Raw genomic sequence first — 20690 nt, forward strand, 5'->3', positions numbered from 1 at the left:
ATGAGCCCGTCGGTCTGTGTTTGCAGCTTCCGGTCTTTTTCCCGAGCCGAGGCTCAGGTTAACGGCCGCCATCTTGATTCAGCAGGGAGGAGAGCGCATGCGCGGTGTCTTGGTGACGCAACAGCGAGTGGGCGGGGCTTCACGTTTCTGCTTCCCCTCCAGGTCCTAGCTCCCGGTTTTATAGCACAATGAGCAATAGGTTTCTCAACAGCTTCACCCACCCAGGCTGCAGCTGCTGTTTGCAGCCTCGATGAGTCCATGGGCCATGTACATATTCAGTGTGAGAGGTTGCAATCCCTGTATAGTTACCTAAAGCGGTTACACAGCTTTTGGTTACACTTCAGCCCCAGGCTCCTCATGTTTACATAGAAACATGATGTGGAGATGCCGGCGTTGGACTCGGGTGAACACAGTAAGAAGTCTCACAGCACCAGGTTAAAGTCCAACAGGTTTATTTTGTATTTGCTACCAAGTAAACCTGGTGAGACTTCTTACATAGAAACATACACAGAAAATAGAAGCTGGGAGTCGGCCGTTCGGCCCTTCGAGCATGCGCCGCCATTCATTATTGTCATGGCTGATTATCAAATTCAATACCCTGATCCCTGTCGCCCCAAGAGATTTATCTAATTGAAATCAGACTCTACTTCCACTTTTGAAGAACGTGAATTCAAAGATTCATGACCCTCTGAGAGAAAAACTTCTCATCTCTGTTTTCAATGGGCAATGCTGTTTTTTAAAACAGCGACTCCCTCGATTCTCCCCTGAGAGTAAACATCCTCTCCAGATCCAAAAGAGAAAATGCTGGAAAGTCTCAGCAGGTCAGGCAGCACCTTTTCTCCCCCTTTGCTTCCCCTTTCCCCCTTTTTCTCAATTTTGCCTCCCTCCAATCCACCCCCCCCCCCCCCCCCCCACATCTTCATCCATCACAACTTCTTCAGCTTCTCTGCTGTTTGGCCATTCACGCTTTCTATTCTCTCTATGGACTGCCATTAGCATCCTTTCCCCTGGTTCCTGTGGCTTGGACCCATCTTTCATTCCCTCACAGTGTAAACATCTCCCACTTTCTATGCCTTTTTTATGCTTTGACAAAAGGTCATCTGGACTCGAAGCTTCAGCTCTTTTCTCTCCCCCACAGATGCTACCAGACCTGCTGAGATTTTCCAGCATTTTCTCTTTTGGTTTCAGACTCCAGCATCCGCAGTAATTTGCTTTTACCCTTCTCTCCATATCCACCCTGTCAAGAGTTTTCAGAATCTTGAAGGTTTAAATTAAGTTGCCTCTTACTCTTTTGAAGTCGAGCAGAAGCTAAACTCGAGCAGAGACTGTCTCACTGCTCCTCATCAGACAATCCACCTATTCCAGGTGTTAGTCTACTAAACCTACTATGAACTGCTTCTCATAAAGCAGTTAAAGAATAATATGCACTCATATTTTTCCTTAAATAAGGAAACCGATAATGTACACACTGCTCCAGATATGTCTAACCAATGCCCTGTGCAACTGAAACATAACTTCACTGCTTTTACTCAATTCCCCTCATAATAAATAATAGCTTTCTGAATTACTTGTACCTGAGATAATATTGCGATTTTCTATCGTGATGGATTTTGGACACTTTTTCTTAAACAGGGGGTTAGAAAGGGAGGATTTACACACAAGCTCAAACCAAGAGTTGTCTCTTCTGATATGGGCTTTCTGAATGGGATAAGTCGGAGGATGTGAATGGAATGTTTCCACTTGTTGGTGTTTCCAATACTGGGAACCATGAACAGACAACAGAGATGAATAAATCAAACAGGAGGAGATATTTATTTCTTGTTAGAATATGGAACTCACTGCGACTGGAAGTGGTTGAGACAAATACTTTAGATGCTTTAAAAAGGAAACCAGATGAGAACATGAGAGAAAAGGGATTAAAAAGTTGAGTTGAGGTGAGCAGAATGAGAGGAGATTTGTGTGGATTAGAAATTCCAGTACAGATCAGGGCAGGGGTGGGAGGGTGGTGGCGGAGGCAGTGGCACAGTGGAACTATCACTGGACTAGCAATCCAGAGACCCAGGATAATGTTCTGGGGACCTAGGTTCGAATCACCACAGCAGATGGTGAAATTTAAATTCAATTAAAAGTCTGATGATGACCATGAAACCATTGTTGATTGTCGTAAAAGCCCATCTGGTTCACTGATGTCCTTTAAGGATGGAAATCTGCTGGCCTTAACTGGTCTGGCCTACATGTAACCCACAGCAATGTGGTTGACTCTCAAATGCCCTGTGAAATGGAGGGCAGTTGGGGATGGGCAATAAATGCTGTCCCAGTCGGCGACGCCCACACCCCGTTAAAAATGAATTTAAAAATTAGACTGGCCTGTTTGTGTTTTGTGTATCTCATGTATTCATAGAATCTCTACAGTGCAGAAGGAGGCCTTTCAGACCATCCCACCCAGGCATATTCCGTAACCCCACATATTTACCCTGCTTATCTCCCTAACCTACACATCTTGGGACAGAAAGGGGCAACCACCTAACCCACACATCTTTGGAGAGTGGGAGGAAACTGGAGCACCCGGAGGAAACCCACACAGACACGAGGAGAATGCGCAAACTCCAGACAGACAGGTAACCAAGGCCACAATCGAACCCAGGTCCCTGGTGCTGTGAGGCAGGAGTACGAACCACTCTGCCATCCATGTAATTCTTTGTAAACTTATTTTGCAGGAAATTGAAGAGAAGGATCTGCAGTCTGGATGATCGAATCTCACGTCAGACAGAGTCAATCGGTTCATCGGGATCTGAAGATTTGTACATCTGAAGGGATTTAATTGACCATCTCAGTTGGAAACTGGTGAGAATCTGTTTCCTTGCTCCTCCTGTGGGAAGGGATTGATACAGCTGGGAAACATGCTGACACGACAGCGAGCTCGCAATAGTGAGAGTTCATTCATCTGCTCCGTGTGTGGGAAGAAATTCATGTGTTCGTCCAACCTGCTGGCTCACCAACTCGATCACATTGATGAGAAGCCTCTTCAAAGCTCTGACTCTGAGGACAGCGTTGAGACGCCTGAGGAACAGGCCCAACACCAGCTCCTTCACACTGACGAGAGACCGTTCAGCTGCTCCCACTGCGGGAAGAGGTTCAGCCAGTCCTCCCGCCTTGCAGAGCACCAGCTCCTTCACACACACGAGAGACCGTTCAGCTGCTCTCACTGTGGGGAGTCGTTCGGCGACTCAGTGCATCTCACTGAGCATCAACCAGTTCATACCAAGGACAGGCCATTCAGCTGCTCCCAGTGTGGGAAGAGATTCACTCAGTCCTCCCACTGCACCGTTCACCAACTGGTTCATTCTCAGAAGAGACATTTTAAATGTTTTAAATGTGAGAAGACCTTCAAAAGAAGGATTAGTCTGCTGAGACACCAGGACACTCACACTGGGGAGAAGCCGTACCCCTGTTCTGTTTGTGGGAAGAGATTCGCTCATTCATCTCATCTTCTGACACACAAGCGAGTTCACACTGGGGAGAGGCCTTTCCTCTGCTCCCTGCGTGGGAAGGGATTCACTCGATTTTCACACCTTTTGACACACAAGAGTATTCACACTGGAGGGAAACCATTCACCTCCTCAATGTGTAGAAAGGAAGAAGTTCAATCATCTGACCAGCTGACACACCAGCGAGTTCACACTGGGGAGAAGCTGTTCACCTGCTCGGTGTGTGGGAAGGAATTCACTCGGTCTTACTATCTTCTGAGGCACCAGCGAGTTCACACTGGGGAGAGGCCATTCCTCTGCTCCGTGTGTGGGAAGATGTTTCATTGTTCATCCCATCTTGTGATACACGAGCGTGTTCACACAGGGGAGAGGCCTTACGTTTGCCCTGTGTGCGGGAAAGCATTTGCTTCTTTACAACACCTGCTGAAACATCGGCCTGTTCACACCGGGGAGAGGGCGTTCATCTGCTCCGAGTGTGGGAAGGCTTTCACCGAGTCATCCAGCCTCCGGACACACCGCCGCACTCACACAGGGGAGAAGCCGTTCTCTTGCTCCATTTGTGGCAAGAGATTCACCCAGTCATCTGACCTGCTGAGACACCAATACATTCACACAGGGGACAGGCCGTTCACCTGCTCTGTGTGTGGGAAGGGATTCATTGGTTCATCCCGCCTGCAGACACACCAGCGAGTTCACACCGGGGAGAAGCCGTTCACCTGCTCTGTGTGTGGGAAGGGATTCACTCAGGTATCCAGCCTGCAGAGACACCAGCGAGTTCACACTGCGACAGAACCGTTCACCTGCTCTCAGTGTGGGAAGGGATTCACTGATCCATCCCACCTGCAGAGACACCAGCGAGTTCACACTGGGGAGAAGCCGTTCACCTGCTCTGTGTGTGGGAAGGGATACACTCAGGTATCCAACCTGCAGAGACACCAGCGAGTTCACACTGGAGAGAGGCCGTTCCTGTGCTCTGTGTGTGGAAAGGGATTCGCTCAGTCGTCTAGCCTGCTGAGACACCAACGCATTCACACCGGGGAGAAGCCGTTCACCTGCTCTGTGTGTGGGAAGGGATTCACTGATTCATCCTATATGCTGAAACACCAGCGAGCTCACACTGCGACAGAACCGTTCACCTGCTCCCTGTGTGGGAAGGGATTCACTGATCCATCCCGTCTGCAGAGACACCAGCGAGTTCACACTGGGGCAAAACCTTTCAACTGCTCCATGTGTGGGAAGGGATTCACTGATCCATCCCGCCTGCAGAGACACCAGCGAGTTCACACTGGGGCAAAACCGTTCAACTGCTCCATGTGTGGGAAGGGATTTACTCAGTATTACAGCCTGCTGAAACATAGACGACTTCATGTGTGACCGGCAACGTTGGATTCTGTTGTTTCTGCGCCCTGAGATAAACAATAACAATTGGATCAATAGAGGAGGCAGTGGCACAGTGGGATTATCACTGGACTCAGGGTAATGCTCTGGGGACCCAGGTTCGAATCCCACCACAGGCAATGGTGAAATTTGAATTCAATTAAAATCTCGAATTAAAAGTCTAATGACAAACCTTAACCATTGTTGATCGTTGTCAAAACCACTCTGGTTCAGTCATGTCCTTTCGGGAAGGAAACCTGCCATCCTTACTTGGTCTGGCCTACATGTGACTCCAGACCCACAGCAATGTGGTTGACTCTCAAATGCCCTCTGAAATGGAGGGCAGTTAGAGATGGGCAAGAAATGCTGGCCCAGCCAGTGACGCCTATATCCAGTAAAAATTAATTTAAAAAAGTTCCTCAGTATCTCAGTAACCTCCTCCAGCCCCACAACACTCTGTGTAAATACAAGTTGTTGCTGATTATGCCCTGAGATAGAAAATGTGAACCCGATTCCCCTCGTCCACCAACACAGCAACTTCTTCATAAAAATTGAAGCACATGGGATTGGGGCGAATGTATTGAGATTGAAAACTTGTTGGCAGACAGGAAATAGAGTAAGATTAAACAGGTCTTTTTCCAACTGGCAGGCAGTGATTATTGGGGTAATGCAGGATCAGTGCTGAGACCCCAGCTAGTCACCTGCCATGGGTCTGCTGTTTTATTCCCCCTGTTTATTATGCATCATTTCTAAATTGCTGCTTCTTAATATTCTGATTTAAAACCATGGATAAGCTCAAACCACTTTTGGATAACCTGTGACTCCCTGATCAAGAATCTTACCGACCACTGCATGCCATTCTGGTCACCGTATTATAAAAAAGATATCTCTGCACTGGAGAAGGGTACAGAGATGATTTTGAATGATGATACCAGAAATGTAGAAAGCAGCTCACCACCACCTTCTCAAGGTCAATCAGAGGTTAGCAATAAATGCTGGCCAAGCCAGCGATGTCCACATCCCATAAATGATTTTGAAACTGTGTGTTTGGTTATCCATCAGGAAAGGATTGACACGCTCACGCTTTCTTGAAAAATTAAGGCTGAGGAGTAACCTAATAGAGGGCTTCAAAATTATAAAAGGTTTTGAAATAATGTTTCTTCTTTTGGAGAAAGGCAAAACTGGAGACCATCAATACAAGACAGTCGCCAAGAAACCCAATAGGAAATCCAAGATAAATTTCTCCACCCAAAGAGTGGTGAGAATATGGAAATCATGACCACAGGGAGTGAAATGAACAGCATCGATGTCTTTCAGGGAATGCTCAACAAGTATTTGTGTGTGATTTTATAATTCATTCAGGATTTATTTCAAAAAATCTAAGAACAATAAAGTAACAGGAGATATTTTGAGGCATCTGAGAGTCTGTGTGTGTGAGGGTGTCTGTGAGTGTCTGTGTTACTTCTCATTGGTTTCACACCAACCTTCCTCTTTCTGAGCAGACATTCTGGCCCCTGATAAACCCATTGAGTGATTTGAATGGTACAATTCAGAGATTCTTCGTCCAGGGTGAAACCACAGGCTGACTGTGTGCTGTGTAAAACCAGACATCTACACAACCTAATCCCACTTCTCCTGGAACAACGTGAAGTGACTACAATTTTCCAGATTGATTTTTTTGCTCTCAATATTCTTTCAGATAATTCATAAATTCCATGAGTACGTTATCCTTTAACACACCTGTGGTGTCCAGTTTAAATACTTCCCTCAGTCTGACCAACACATAGCAATGGGATTGCCACTATTACAGGAATCCATTCTGTAAATCTGATTCCAAGGTTCTCTGGAGTAATGCAGTGATCCAGACTTTCCCACTTAACACCAATCCATATCCCTATCTGAGTTCCAGATTTTAACATGATTTTTCAAAACACAGGCAGCAGGGTGGCACAGTGATCAGCAACGCCAGGGACCTGAGTTCAATTCTGGGCTCAGGTATTACAAGTAAGCTTACATTAACACTGCAATGAAGTTACTATGAAAATCCCCTAGTCGCCACACTCGGCGCCTGTTTGGGTACACTGAAGGAGAATTTAGCACAGCCAATGCACCTAACCAGCATGTCTTTCAGACTGTGGGAGGAAACCTGAGCACCCGGAGGAAACCCATGCAGATACGGAGAGAACATGCGAACTTCACACAGACAGTCACCCAAGACCGGAATTGAACCGGATCCCTGGCACTCTGAGGTAGCAGTGCTAACCACTGTGCCACAGCTCTCTGTGTGGAGTTTGCACGTTCTCTCTGTGTCTGCATAGGTTTGCTCAGAGTGCTCCAGTTTCCTCCCACACTCCCAAGATGTGCAGGTTAGGTGGATTGGCCATGGCAAATTGCCTCTTAGTGTATGGGTTAGGGGTAAGCCGAGGAAGAGTCGGTGAGACTCGATGGGCTGACTGGCCTCTTTCTCCACTGTAGTGATTCAAGAAGAAACATTGTTTAAGATCTTTGAACCTGATTCAGCATACCTCTCCCTCACAGCACATGAATTTTTCTCTCAGATCAGTTGTTCCTTTATAGTCTGTGTTGTTCTGAATGATGACAGTATTAACCTTATCCAAACCTGCCCTAACCCTCTTGTCGGTTCATTTACTGAAACAAGGGTCTGTTGTTTTAATGGTGACAATCCCTGTCTGCTCAGTTATTCCTTTAACTCAGCCCTACAATTGTTGTGAATTGCTCTCTCATGCTCCCACATTTCAGTGACAAATGTTGATCTGTTTGCTCCGAACCCACTGGGCTCCATCTGTTTAAAGCCACAAACAGAAAGGTCCAGTTTTCTCCTGGAGTTTGACACAGAGCAACTTTTAAAATGAAGGCAGCACTGCTGCCTCACAGCGCCAAAGACCCGGGTTCGATTCCCGGCTTGGGTCACTGTCTGTGTGGAGTTTGCACATTCTCCCTGTGTCTGCGTGAGTTTCCTCCGGTTTCCTCCCACAGTCTGAAAGACGTGTTGGTTAGGTGCATTGACCCGAATAGGTGCCGGAGTGTGGCGACTAGGGAAATTTTACAGTAACTTCATTGCGGTGTTAATGTAAGCCTACTTGTGACTGATAAATAAACTTTACTTTGATGCAGAGTTTCAGCCAATGAGGGAGCTCCAGGCTCTCCCCGCCCCGCCATTCACTCCCATTGGTTGGAGGAACAGCCACTCCCGCTCGGTCCTCCAGCCCCGCCCCTCATTCACTCCGATTGGTTGGAGGACCAGCCGCTCCCGCTCGGTCCTCCAGCCCCGCCCCATCTTCCTATTGGTCCGGAGCTGCCGTCAATCAATCCCCGGGCATTGTGAACGGGAGCATGCGCAGTGCCGATACTGGAGCGATGTTGTTGGAGGGAAATTGACAGCGATTCAGATTCAGAAACTGGAGGTGAGCGGGAGGAATGGGGCCGGTATTTGGGTTTGAGAGGGTAAATAAACACCCTGTGGAGGCTGGGAATCCAGAACTGGCAGCTACAGACCCCCTGTTCGCATTGTTCAACCCCAGTTGCATTTCTACAGCAACTTTCAGGACCACAGGATCTCCGAAAGCATTTTGCAGCCAATGAAGTAGATTTGAAGTGTAATCTAACAGATCATTATATTGTAATGGTTGGATCAGATAACATCTTACATTTACAGACTTGCATTTACATAGCATCTTACACATCCACAGTAAGTCCCAGAACATTTTACAGCCATTCTGAAGTGTAGTCACTGTTGTAATTTAGGAAATGTGGCAGCCAATTTACACACAGCAAGAGCCCACAAACAATGTCTGTTGATGTGTTTTTAGTGATGTTGATTGATAGATATTGGCCTGGACTCGGGATAATTCCCCTGCTCTTCCTCAAAATAGTGGGCATGGGATACTCAGTAATTTGATAAAGTGGATTCAACATTGGCTCAGTTGTAGAAGACAGAGGGTGATGACAGAAGGCTGCTTTAGTAACTGGAGGCCAGGGTCCAGTGGCGAGCCCCTATTATCATTTATATAAATGACATAGATGACTATGTGGGGGATAGGATTGGTAGGTTTGAGGATGATACAAAGATTGGCCAGGTGATCTGCCCAAGACCGCAAGGAACTACAAAAGGTCGTGAATGGAGCCCAATACATCACGCAAACCAGCCTCCCATCCATTGACGCAGCTACACTTTCCGCTGCCTCGGCAAAGCAGCCAGCATAATTAAGGACCCCACGCACCCTGGACATTCTCTCTTCCACCTTCTTCATTCGGGAAAAAGATACAAAAGTCTAAGGTCACGTACCAACTGACTCAAGAACAGCTTCTTCCCTGCTACTGTCTGACTTTTGAATGGACTTACCTTGCATTAAGTTGATCTTTCTCTACGCCCCAGCTATGACTGTAACACTATATTCTGCACTCTCTCGTTTCCTTCTCTATGAATGGTATGTTTTGTCTTATAGCGTGCAAGAAACATGTGACAATAACAAATCAAATCAAATCAAAATCAGTGAGGGTGAGTGTCTTGGGCTACAGGAAGATATGGACAGAATGGTCAAATGGGCAGATAAGTGGTAGGCTGAGTGTGAGGCGATACACTTTTTGGAAGGAGTAATTTGACAAGGAAAAATTCAGTGAACAGCATGACACTAGTAAGCTCTGTGGAACAAAGGGACCTGGGTGTGATTGTCCATAGATCTCTGAGGAGAGAAGTGTATGTTAGTAGGCTGGTGAAAAAGGCATGTAGGACACTTGCCTTTATCAATTGAGGTATAGATTACAAAAGCAAGGAAGTCATGTTGGAGTTGCATAGAACTGTGGTGAGGTCACTGCTAGAATACTGTGTGCAGTTCTGGTCGCCACATTATAAGAAGGATGTGATTGCATTGGAGGGGGTGCAGGGGAGATTCACCAGTGAAGGTGAGTTACAGATGAGAGGGACAGTATCAAAAGAGAGAACCATTGACAATATTAGATAATGTGGGGAAGTTGGGTTATCAGTGGTTTAGAGGGTAAAGGGAGAAGAAGGGAGGTCTCATGGACAAGATGAGCAGTGAGAGGGTTTGATGGGAGGTAGCAGAGGAATTGGAGAAAGATGTGAGTTCAGTACTTGGAGAAAGGGAAATTTCAGAGAGAGTTTTGTCTGGTGGTCCAGTGGAAGGGAGGGAAGCAGCAGAGGCAGCTGATCAGATTGTCTCAATCTTAGAGACAAAGAAGCTCCACGAGCTCCTCACACTTGTTGTTGAAGATGAGGATGGAGGAGACGGGAGAGAGGCCCTTCAAAAGGAGAACCATTCACACATTTTTAAAAAAGACAACAGACAATACATTAACACAAAGACGGTGTATTTGAATTTTGTGCAGAATATTCGCCTCTATAACTGGCCTGAAGTTTATTAACATCAGCAGGTGCAGACCATAATGTGACTGACAACAACATCCAATCTCCAGTTATTTATGAACTTGCTGGTGTCTCAGCAATGCGGATGACTGAGTGAATCTCTTCCCACACTTGGAGCAGGTGAATGGTCTCTCCCCGGTGTGAACCCGCTGATGGACAGTGAGATGAGATGATCGCCTGAACCCAGTCCCACAGTGAGAGCATCTGAATGGTTTCTCGTCAGTGTGAACTTGTTGATGGGACACCAGTTCCTGAGAGGTTTTAAAACATTTCCCACACTTCAGACACTTAAACGGTCTCTCATCAGTGTGGCCTCTTTGGTGTGTAATTAGGATGGATGAATTAACAAATCCCTTCCCACACTGGGAGCAGGTGAATGGTCTCTGCCTCGTGTGAACTTGCTGGTGTGTCAGCAGGGTGGATTTGTGAGTGAATCCCTTTCCACACTCAGAGCAGGTGAATCGTTTCTCCCCGGTGTGAACTCGCTGGTGTGTCAGCAGCGTGGATGACTGAGTGAATCCCATCCCACACACAGAGCAGGTGAATGGTCTCTCCCCAGTGTGAATTAGTTTGTGTTTAATCAGGGTGGATGACTGAGTGAATCCCTTCCCACACAAAGAGCAGGTGAATGGCCTCTGCCCAGTGTGTGTGCGCTGGTGATTTTGCAGGGTGGATAACTTAGTGAATCCCTTCCCGCAGTCCGAGCAGGTGAACGGCCTCTCCCCGGTGTGACCACGCCGATGGGTTTCCAGCTGGGATGGGTAATTGAATCCCTTCCCACAGACCCCACATTTCCACGGCTTCTCCCCATCATGACTGCATTTATGTTTTAACAGGCCAGATGATTGGTTGAAGTCTTGTCCACAAACGGACCACGAGTAAGGTTTCTCCCCACTGTGAACGGTGCTTTTTCCTTCCATGTTCAAAATCCGATGATATTCCGGTCACAAAGAATGAGGCGACTCTGTGAGATCCTGATGTGGAATTTGGTTTCAGTTTCCCAACTGCAAATCCTAATCTTCTAAGACACGATGAAATTGATTTAAAACAGAAAAAAAGGGAGTGAGAGAGAACACACAAAAACAGGTTGTGAAATTGAGCTGAATGAATGGGGTCATTTGTGGGGCCGGCATTAAGAAAAAGTGGCCATGAAAGCTGCTGGATCGTCATAAAAACCCAACTGATTCACTCATGCTTCAGGGAAGGAAACCTGCCACCTGGTCTGGACTGACACATGAACCAATATCTATCGAAGGGGTGAGAGAGGTGGAAGAAGCAGAGGGTGAAGGAGAGGGTTTCTCTACATCTACATCCTGACCAGAACTCTGACAGAATCTCCTAATATCTCAACCTCCACCATTTAGCTGGACCAGGGTAGTAGGTGCATGCGAAGATCATCACCTCCTAGTTCCCCTCCAACTCATACAACATCTTGACTTGTCTGACATCAATTACTGCATGAGCAGAATTTTCCAGCATTTGAATATCGGGAAGACTGGAGTCACTGTCTTCAGTCCCCACTACAAACTTCACCACCCTCACAACTGACTCCGCCCTCTCCATGTTAAATATCTGAATAAGTTGTTCACAACCATGGTGTCTTACTTGAGAAGAGTTTTAGACCACATATCCACATCATCACCAAAATCATCTATTTTCATAGAAATCATAGAAACCCTACAGTGTAGAAACAGGCCATTCGGCCCATCGAGTCTGCACCGACCACAATCCCACCCAGGCCCCACCCCCATATTCCTACACATTTTACCCACTAATCCCTCTAACCTACACATCTCAGGACGCTAAGGGACAATTTTAACATGGCCAATCAACCTAACCCGCACATCTTTGGTTCCCCCCACCTCAGTAACATCCCCCAACTCATCCCCCAATCATAGAATCTCTACAGTTCAGAAGGAGGCCATTTGGCCCATAAAGCCCACACCGCCAACAATCCCACCTTGGCCCTATCCCCATCGCCCCATGTATTTACCCTGCTAAACCCTGACACTATGGGGCAATTTAGCATAGCCAATCAACCTAATCCACACATCTTTGGAGTATGGAAGGAAACCGGAGCACCTGGAGGAAACCCACGCAGACACGGGGAGAATGTGAAGACTCCACACAGACAGTGACCCAAGCTGGGAATCGAACCCGGGTCCCTGGCACTGTGAGGCAGCAGTGCTCACCACTGTGCCACCATGTCGCTGCAGAAACCATCATCCATTCCTGTCTTACCTCTAGACTAAACAATTCCAATACAGTTCCAACCGGCCTCCAACATTAAGCAACCCCCTCCAAACCATCCTAAACTGTCCATATGCTTTCTCACACCAAATCATGTTCACCCATCGCCCCTGTGCTTGCTGATCTACAAATGCTTCCTTTTAAGAAGCATCAGAATTTTAAAATTCTCATCTTTGTTTTCCTCCATGGTTACAATCATTCCTGTGTCTGTAATCTTCTCCAGCCACACACTCCTCTGAGATCTCAACGATAATCTAATTCCTCTTGAGCATTCTCAGTTTTAATCATTATACCATTACAAATCATCCTTTCGGTTGCACAGGCCACAAGCTCTGCAATCTCTTCTTTAAATCTCTCTGCCTGTCCATCACCTGTGCTTTCTTTAAAACCCACCTCTTTGACCAAACCTTTGGTCACCTGTCCTAATATGGCTCAGTATCAAATATCACAGTATAATATTTGTGAGAAAATGTCTGAGGCTGTTTTATTATGTTAAAGACACAATATGAATATAAATGATTGCAACTGCCCTGATATCGTTGTTCTCATCAGTAAGAAATTGGAAGTGAAAGGGTAAAGCAGTTTGATGGTCAAATTATTCACATTCTGTCAGTGGTAATTTTGGGGCGGCACGGTAGCACAGTGGTTAGCACTGCTGCTTCACAGCTCCAGGGACCTGGGTTCGATTCCCGGCTTGGGTCACTGTCTGTGTGGAGTTTGCACATTCTCCTCGTGTTTGCGTGGGTTTCCTCCGGGTGCTCCGGTTTCCTCCCACAGTCCAAAGATGTGTGGGTTAGGTTGATTGGCCATTCTAAATTGCCCCTTAGAGTCCTGGGATGCATAGATTAGAGGGATTAGTGGGTAAAATATGTAGGGATATGGGGGTAGAGCCTGGGTGGGATTGTGGTCGGTGCAGACTCGATGGGCCGAATGGCCTCTTTCTGTACTGTAGGGTTTCTATGATAATTCCAAAACATTGCCCCAAACAAAGATGGCGACTGCGCATGCGCCGTGTTGCTCGTGCGCCGACTGAAGACGGCGACTGCGCACGCGCCGTGTTGCTGGTGCGCCGACTGAAGACGGCGACTGCGCATGCGCCGTGTTGCTCGTGCCCTGATGACGATGGCCCTGATGGGTCTGGAACTGGGAGAATGCTGAGGCCCTGCTCTGCGCTGAGGGCTGGGACCATCCTCTGATATCGCTCAGTTCTTTTTAAGAGTTCGCAGTTTACGTAACATGTTTACGACGCCTCTCCAAACCCCCGCCTGGTCTATCGCGTCCTCCGCCCCGCCATTCCCACCTTTACTGATTGTGGATCCGAGAAAGAATGTCTTCGCCGCCATTAATCACACTGCGCATGCTTCACTCAGCCCCGCCCCTCATTCACTCCGATTGGTCGGAGGACCAGCAGCTCCCTCGCGACCGTCCAGCTTCCTCTCCTTCTATTGGCCAGGACCTGCCGTCAATCAGTCCCCGGGCATTGTGAGGTGTCGGGTGAGAGGTCAGTGCCGAGGGGCGGGGTTTGCAATGAACATTCTCCACTCTCCCTGTCCACCGCTTCCGGCTTCTCCCCACAAACCATCTCCAACAAAGAGAGAAGGGGACACACTGACCGAGTGACAATGTCACTGCATTAGTAATCCAGAGAGACAGCACAATGTTCTGGGGACAGGGCTTCAAATCCATTCAATTAATACAATTTACAATTTAAAGTTCGTCTCAGTGATGGTGACTGAGACTTCTCTGAGAAAATCTCCACACATTCCATTCTGGGCACAAGATTCAGATTCCTGTTTTGTCACAAGATATGAATGAAGTTATGTTCAGTTTGTTATTTTTGTTAAAATTGGGTTTTTTTGTTAAATTTGTCAAAAATTTGACAAATGGTACAGTGGTTAGCACTGCTGCTTTTCAGCGCCAGGGACCCGGGTTCAATTCCCAGATTGGGTCTGTGTGGAGTTTGCATGTCCTCCCTGTGTCTGCGTGGGTTTCCTCCGGGTGCTCCGGTTTCCTTCCACAATCTGAAAAATGTGCTGGTTAGGTGCATTGGCCATGCTAAATTCTCTCTCAGTGTACCCGAACAGGCGCTGGAGTGTGGCGACTAGGGGATTTTCATGGTAACTTCATTGCGGTGTTAATGTAAGCCTACTTGTGACTAATAAATGGACTTTACTTTAAAAGGATCTGGAAAAAATTATCTAAAACTTAATTTGGATATCCAGAGAGTGTGTGGGATGGGAATTTACAGATTTGGGGGAACAAGAGAGGATAAAATGTTCCAGAGAAACTAGAATTGTTTGTTCAGAGTTTCTGTCTTGGACTGACATTTGGTTACATTTGTAAACCCCATTTACAGCATATTAGAAGCTGAGGATTTGTGGAGAAAATATTCAAGTAAGGATCAATTCAGAGTCAAAGTCATTTGGGGAATGAAAGTGAAAAATATTCCACCAAATGAGAACTGTCTGTTCTGAATTTCTATCTTGTACTGACAGTGCTGACCTTTTAAACTCCTTTATCAGGTTATTAGAAGCAGAGGATTTGGAGATAGGAAATGCAAACCAAACGTCACATCAACATCTGATACTCAATGAATCAGAGTGTGAGTATCATTGGCCTTTGAATGTGGTGGGAAGATTGTTTTAACAAGTTGCATAGCCTTTAAAATATTTCAACATTTGAAGCAGATAGAATCCACGTGTACTGTGTACGAGGCTTGAACTTATCAACCAGCCTGGAGAGAAACAAGGATACCAGCACCACAGAGAAACCGGGTAAATGTGGGGATTGTGGAAAGGGATTCAAGTATCCATCCCTGCTGGAAATTCATCGACGCAGTCACACTGGAGAGAAACCATTCACCTGCTCTGTATGTGGGAAGGGATTCACTCAGTCAACCACTCTGCTGAGACACCAGCGATTTCACACAGGGGGAGAGACCGTTCCCCTGTTGTGTGTGTGGGAAGGGATTCACTCAGTCATCTGAGCTTCTGATACACTGGAGAGTTCATACTGGAGAGAAGCCATTCACCTGCTCTGTTTGTGGGAGGGGATTCACTCAGTTGTCCCAGCTGCTGACACACCAGCGAGTTCACACTAGGGAGAGGCCATTCACCTGCTCTGTGTGTGAGAAGAGATTCACTAATTCATCAAACCGGCTTACACATCAGTGAGTTCACACTGGCAAGAGACCATTCGTTTGTTCCATGTGTGAGAAAGGATTCACAACTTCATCCAACATTTTGACACACCAGCGAATTCACACCCGGGAGAAACCATTCACCTGTTCAGTGTGTGCAAGGGGATTCAGTCAGCTAGCCCACCTGCTGACACACCAGCAAGTTCACAAGTGACTGAAGGGTTTGGATTCCACTGATGTTGCTGGCGTTCACTGTACCCAGGACTGAACCATGTTCATTCTGACAATTCAGGTTTGTCTCTCTGATGTGACCAACCATAGTTCTGGCTGGAGTTTAAGATTCTAGTTAGTTAGCTGATTGTGTTCTTGGGCCTGCAGCCTCCCTTTAAGAATATGTGTCTGTGATCATTCAGAGAAATCCACCAGCAATCAGTTTGCCACAAATATTGAACTTTTACTTCAATCCTAAATTGATCTTTGGTTCAAACTCAACAATTCAGTGTCTGAGAGGTTCTACTGATGAACATCTCCAATTAGAAAGTGCTGATTAATCCTTGCTGACAATTCTTACTGACCTGCGCATTACACACAGTGAGAGCTCCGTTATCCCCCAGAAAGAAGGGGAATGGGAATTGGTGGAGAATCAAGCGTTCCCAAATGTTACCCCTCCCGTCTGGTACAGAAATCCCCTCGGCTCGGAAATGAAGACAGGTCTAATTGAAATAACAAACTTGTGTATATCTTTTATGAAAAAGGGGCTACAAAATCATCAGATAGGAGAGATTGGTGTCAATCTTATTGAGTAAACAAGTAAACTAAATCAAATTAACTGAGGGGAGGGGATTGGTGTCAGTGACTGTGGAGTTTACATCAGACAGGAGGAGATTGATGTCAGTGACTGTGGGGTTTTATATCATGATGTGGAGATGCCGGCGTTGGACTGGGGTAAGCACAGTAAGAAGTCTCACAACACCAGATTGTCTGTACCTTTAAGACCTGGCTGGCTGTAGAGATTTGCATTCTAATTAGTATTCTGTAACTTGATTCTGTCTGTTTGCACTGTTGGAGAACAGATATCCACTCCATCTGACGAAGGAGCAGCGCTCCAAAAGCTTATGGTGTTTGCTACCAAATAAACCTGTTGGACTTTAACCTGGTGTTGTGAGACTTCTTACCGGGTTTTATATCAGACAGGAGGAGATTGGTGTCAGTGACTGTGGGGTTTATATCAGACAGGAGGAGATTGGTGTCAGTCACTGTGGAGGTTTATATCATGATGTGGAGATGCCGGCGTTGGACTGGGGTGAACACAGTAAGAGTTTTAACAACACCAGGTTAAAGTCCAACAGGTTTATTTGGTAGCAAACACCATAAGCTTTCGGAGCGCTGCTCCTTCATCAGATGGAGTGGATATCTGCTCTCAAACAGGGCACAGAGACACAGAATCAAGTTACAGAATAGTGATTAGAATGCGAATCCCTACAGCCAACCAGATCTTAAAGATACAGACAATGTGGGTGGAGGGAGCATTAAGCACAGGTTAAAGAGATGTGTATTGTCTCCAGACAGGACAGCCTGCAAGTCCAGGAGGCAAGCTGTGGGGTTACTGATAATGTGACATAAATCCAACATCCCGGTTTAGGCCGTCCTCATGTGTGCGGAACTTGGCTATCAGCTTCTGCTCAGCGACTCGGAGAGTTCACCAGCTGCATGAGGAAAGGGATTAACTGGCTCGTCCCATTCAGTGACACAGTCGGACAGTCACACTGAGAAAGGGTTCAGACACTTCCTGACTCTGAAGGGATTTATTCAGCTTTCCCGCCTGTTAACATCCCAGTTTAAAAACCAAATGATTTCTTGCACAATCAGTTGTGGGATGGAGGAGAGTCAGTGTGTGGACGAGGAAGATTCACAAACACTCCCCTCAGGCTGCAAATCCCAAATCCACATTTTCCCCATTTGCGTTGGCAGCTCTGGGCATTGCCCAGGTGATGGCCCCAGGTTAACAGCTGCCATCCTCATAGGGGGCCATGAGCAGCTGGTCACATGTGCACATATTAATCTGACTTTTCACTGCACCTTCGCTCTGACTGAAACACTATAATCTGCACCCTTTCCTTCTCCCTTATGTACTCTATGAATGGTATGTTTTGTCTGCACAGCACGCAAGAAACAATACTTTTCACATGTGACAAAAAATCAAATCAATGTGTCATCATCCTGGGCTAGGAACCGGGAGAAGGGAACATAGAACAGTACAGCACAGAACAGGCCCTTCGGCCCACGATGTTGTGCCGAGCTTAATCTGAAACCAAGAATGTTGTGAATTTCCCAGAATTGTTACAACACAGAAAGAGGCCATTTGGCCCATGTGTCTGTGCTGACTCTTGGAATGAGCAATTCATGGAGAGCTATTCCCCTGTCTCCTCCCTGCAACTCAGTTCATTTGTCCCCTTCAGATAACCAAATTCAGAGTTTGTATCCTGGACTGACAGTGATGGATTTTGGAAACTCCTTTTACAGGGGGCGAGAAGGGGAGGATTTACATATAGCAAACGCAAAGCAAGAGAAATATTTGTTCGGAATGTTCTCCTGTCCTTACATTGACAGCTTTTTTACACACCTTTTTCGACAGGAAGTTGCAGTCGGAAAACACGTCAATATCTGACAAATTCACTCGATTTATCAGGATCTGAATATCTTTGACCTTTGAATGTGGAAGGAGAAACGTTTGTTCTGTCTGTGGGAAAAGATTCCAAACATCAGTGTGACTGGAAAAATACACACACCCGAGTGAGAGTGTTCCAGTGAACTGACTGTGGAAAGACTTTTAACCAGTTACACAGCCTGAAAAACCATCACACCATTCACAGTGGGGAGAGATTGTACATGTGTTCTGTAGGTAAACAAGAATCAAAGTAATCATCCATCTTGAAGAGACACAAAGACATCTTAACCATGGATAAACCGTGGGAATGTAGGGACTGTGGGGAGGGATTCTGTTACCCATCCACACTGCAAATTCATCAACGCAGTCACACTGGGGAGAGACCATTCACTTGCTCTCAGTGTGGGAAGGGATTCACAAATTCATCTGACTTTCTGGCACACCAGCGAATTCACACAGGGGAGAGACCATTTATCTGCTCTGAGTGCGGAAAGGGATACACTCGGTCATCCCACCTGCTGATACACAAGCGAGTTCACACAGGGGAGAAGCCATTCACCTGCTCTGTTTGTGGGAAATGTTTTACAAATTCATCTGATCTTCTGACACACCAGCAAGCTCACACTGGGGCGAGACCATTCACCTGCTCCATCTGTCATAAGAGATTCACTCGGTCAACACTCCTCACTGCACACCAACTTGTTCACACTAACAATAGACCTTTTAAATGTTCTGACTGTGAGAAGAGCTTTAAAAGCAGGCGTGAAGTGCTGTCACACCAACGGACACACACTGGGGAGAGGCCATTCACCTGCTCCGAATGTGGGAAGAGATTCACCAATTCATCCAACTTTCTGAGACACCAGCGAGTTCACACTGGGGAGAGGGTGTTTACCTGCTGTGTCTGTGGGAAGGGATTTGCTCAGTCAAACAACCTGGTTCGACACCAGCGTGTTCACAAGTGACTGTAGGAGTTGGATTCTGTCGTTATTGCTGATGTTAATCACATTCGGGACTAAACCATGTCCATTCTGACTGTTATGTTTTTTCTGCTGATAATTGAACTGAAGTTTAATATTCTGGATATATCTCACATTAATTAACTTTGGTTTAAACACATTGTTGTAGATTTTGTTTTTCCCACCTAAGTGTTTAACATCACCTGTCTGGACCTCAAGGACAATCCAGGGGAAGATCATACAGCAGGAACAGAACTTCAGCCTGGACACAGTCCAGGAGTACAATGACCATCAACATCTTGTACCTGTTGAATAAAATCAAACATAGCGTTTATCTTCCTTCGAGTTATCTGACTTTTTCATTTTGTACATTTCACACTGATCCCCGTGGTAACATAGATATTATGTTCCTTCTTCATTTCAACCCAGAACATCATATGGACCTTTACAATTAACTTCTCAGTCCCACTTCTTTCATCAATGCTTTCAACTTTAAATGTTCAATAGGTGATGCAGTAATGTAATGTTCTTGGTGGTTCAGGGGCAGTACCGATCTTCTCTACTGCCTGTAGCAGGGAGGGTGCTATGGTTTGTTGGGGTTTTTGTAGAAACTGGTCATGAGTCTATTGTGTAGCAATGGGGAGTGGGACCCTGGTGGAAAGCATAATCTGGATTGGCCGACCAATCATGAACTGAAATGGGCTGTGAACAGGGTTTTGAAAGGAGGGATATGAATGGTCATTTCGACACCAGGCGAGGCAGTGATCCAGTCATTGACCCTGAACAGATCATCAGCTCCCTTCTTGACAGCTTTTTTCAGTGTTGTTTCTCCAGAGTCATCTAGGATGTGCAGAATTATTGCATTAAGCACTAAATGATACTCTGTGTGCTTAAGTAACCAAATGAACCCTTAATGTCTGGACAATTGATTTTGATTTGATTTGATTTATTATTGTCACATATCAACATACAGTGAAAAGTATTGTTTCTTGCGCACTGTACAGACAAACCATACCGTTCATAGAGAAGGAAATGAGAGAGTGCAAAATGTAGTGTTACAGTCATAGCTAGGGTGTAGAGAAAGATCAACTTATGCAAGTAAGTCCATTCAAAAGTCAGACAGCAGCAGGGAAGAAGCTATTCTTGAGTCGGTCGGTACGTGACCTCAGACTTTTGTATCTTTTTCCTGATGGAAGAAGGTGGAAGAGAGAATGTCCAGGGTGCTTGGGGTCCTTAATTATGCTGGCTGCTTTGCTGAGGCAGCGGGAAGTGTATAGATGGAGTCAATGGATGGGAAGCTGGTTTGCGTGATGTATTGGGCTACAGTCACGACCTTTTGTTGTTCCGTGCGGTCTTGGGCAGAGCAGGAGCCATACCAAGCTGTGATACAACCAGAAAGAATGCT

General features: G+C 46.2%; 1 protein-coding gene across 1 annotated transcript in view; it reads left to right on the forward strand.

Moving 5' to 3' along the window:
* LOC144485666 (uncharacterized) overlaps positions 1-20690 on the forward strand; it is a 41620-nt gene continuing 20930 nt past the window's right edge. Inside the window, exons 1-7 of the mRNA XM_078203764.1 lie at positions 1-57; positions 3021-3473; positions 3636-3887; positions 3972-4850; positions 6565-6584; positions 13511-13654; positions 18580-19159. Coding sequence (XP_078059890.1) covers positions 1-57; positions 3021-3473; positions 3636-3887; positions 3972-4850; positions 6565-6584; positions 13511-13654; positions 18580-19159 — 2385 coding nt within the window. The remainder of the gene's footprint in view (positions 58-3020; positions 3474-3635; positions 3888-3971; positions 4851-6564; positions 6585-13510; positions 13655-18579; positions 19160-20690) is intronic.

The sequence above is a fragment of the Mustelus asterias genome, unplaced genomic scaffold (genome assembly GCF_964213995.1).
Source record: "Mustelus asterias unplaced genomic scaffold, sMusAst1.hap1.1 HAP1_SCAFFOLD_210, whole genome shotgun sequence".
NCBI classification, from domain to species: Eukaryota; Metazoa; Chordata; class Chondrichthyes; order Carcharhiniformes; family Triakidae; genus Mustelus; species Mustelus asterias.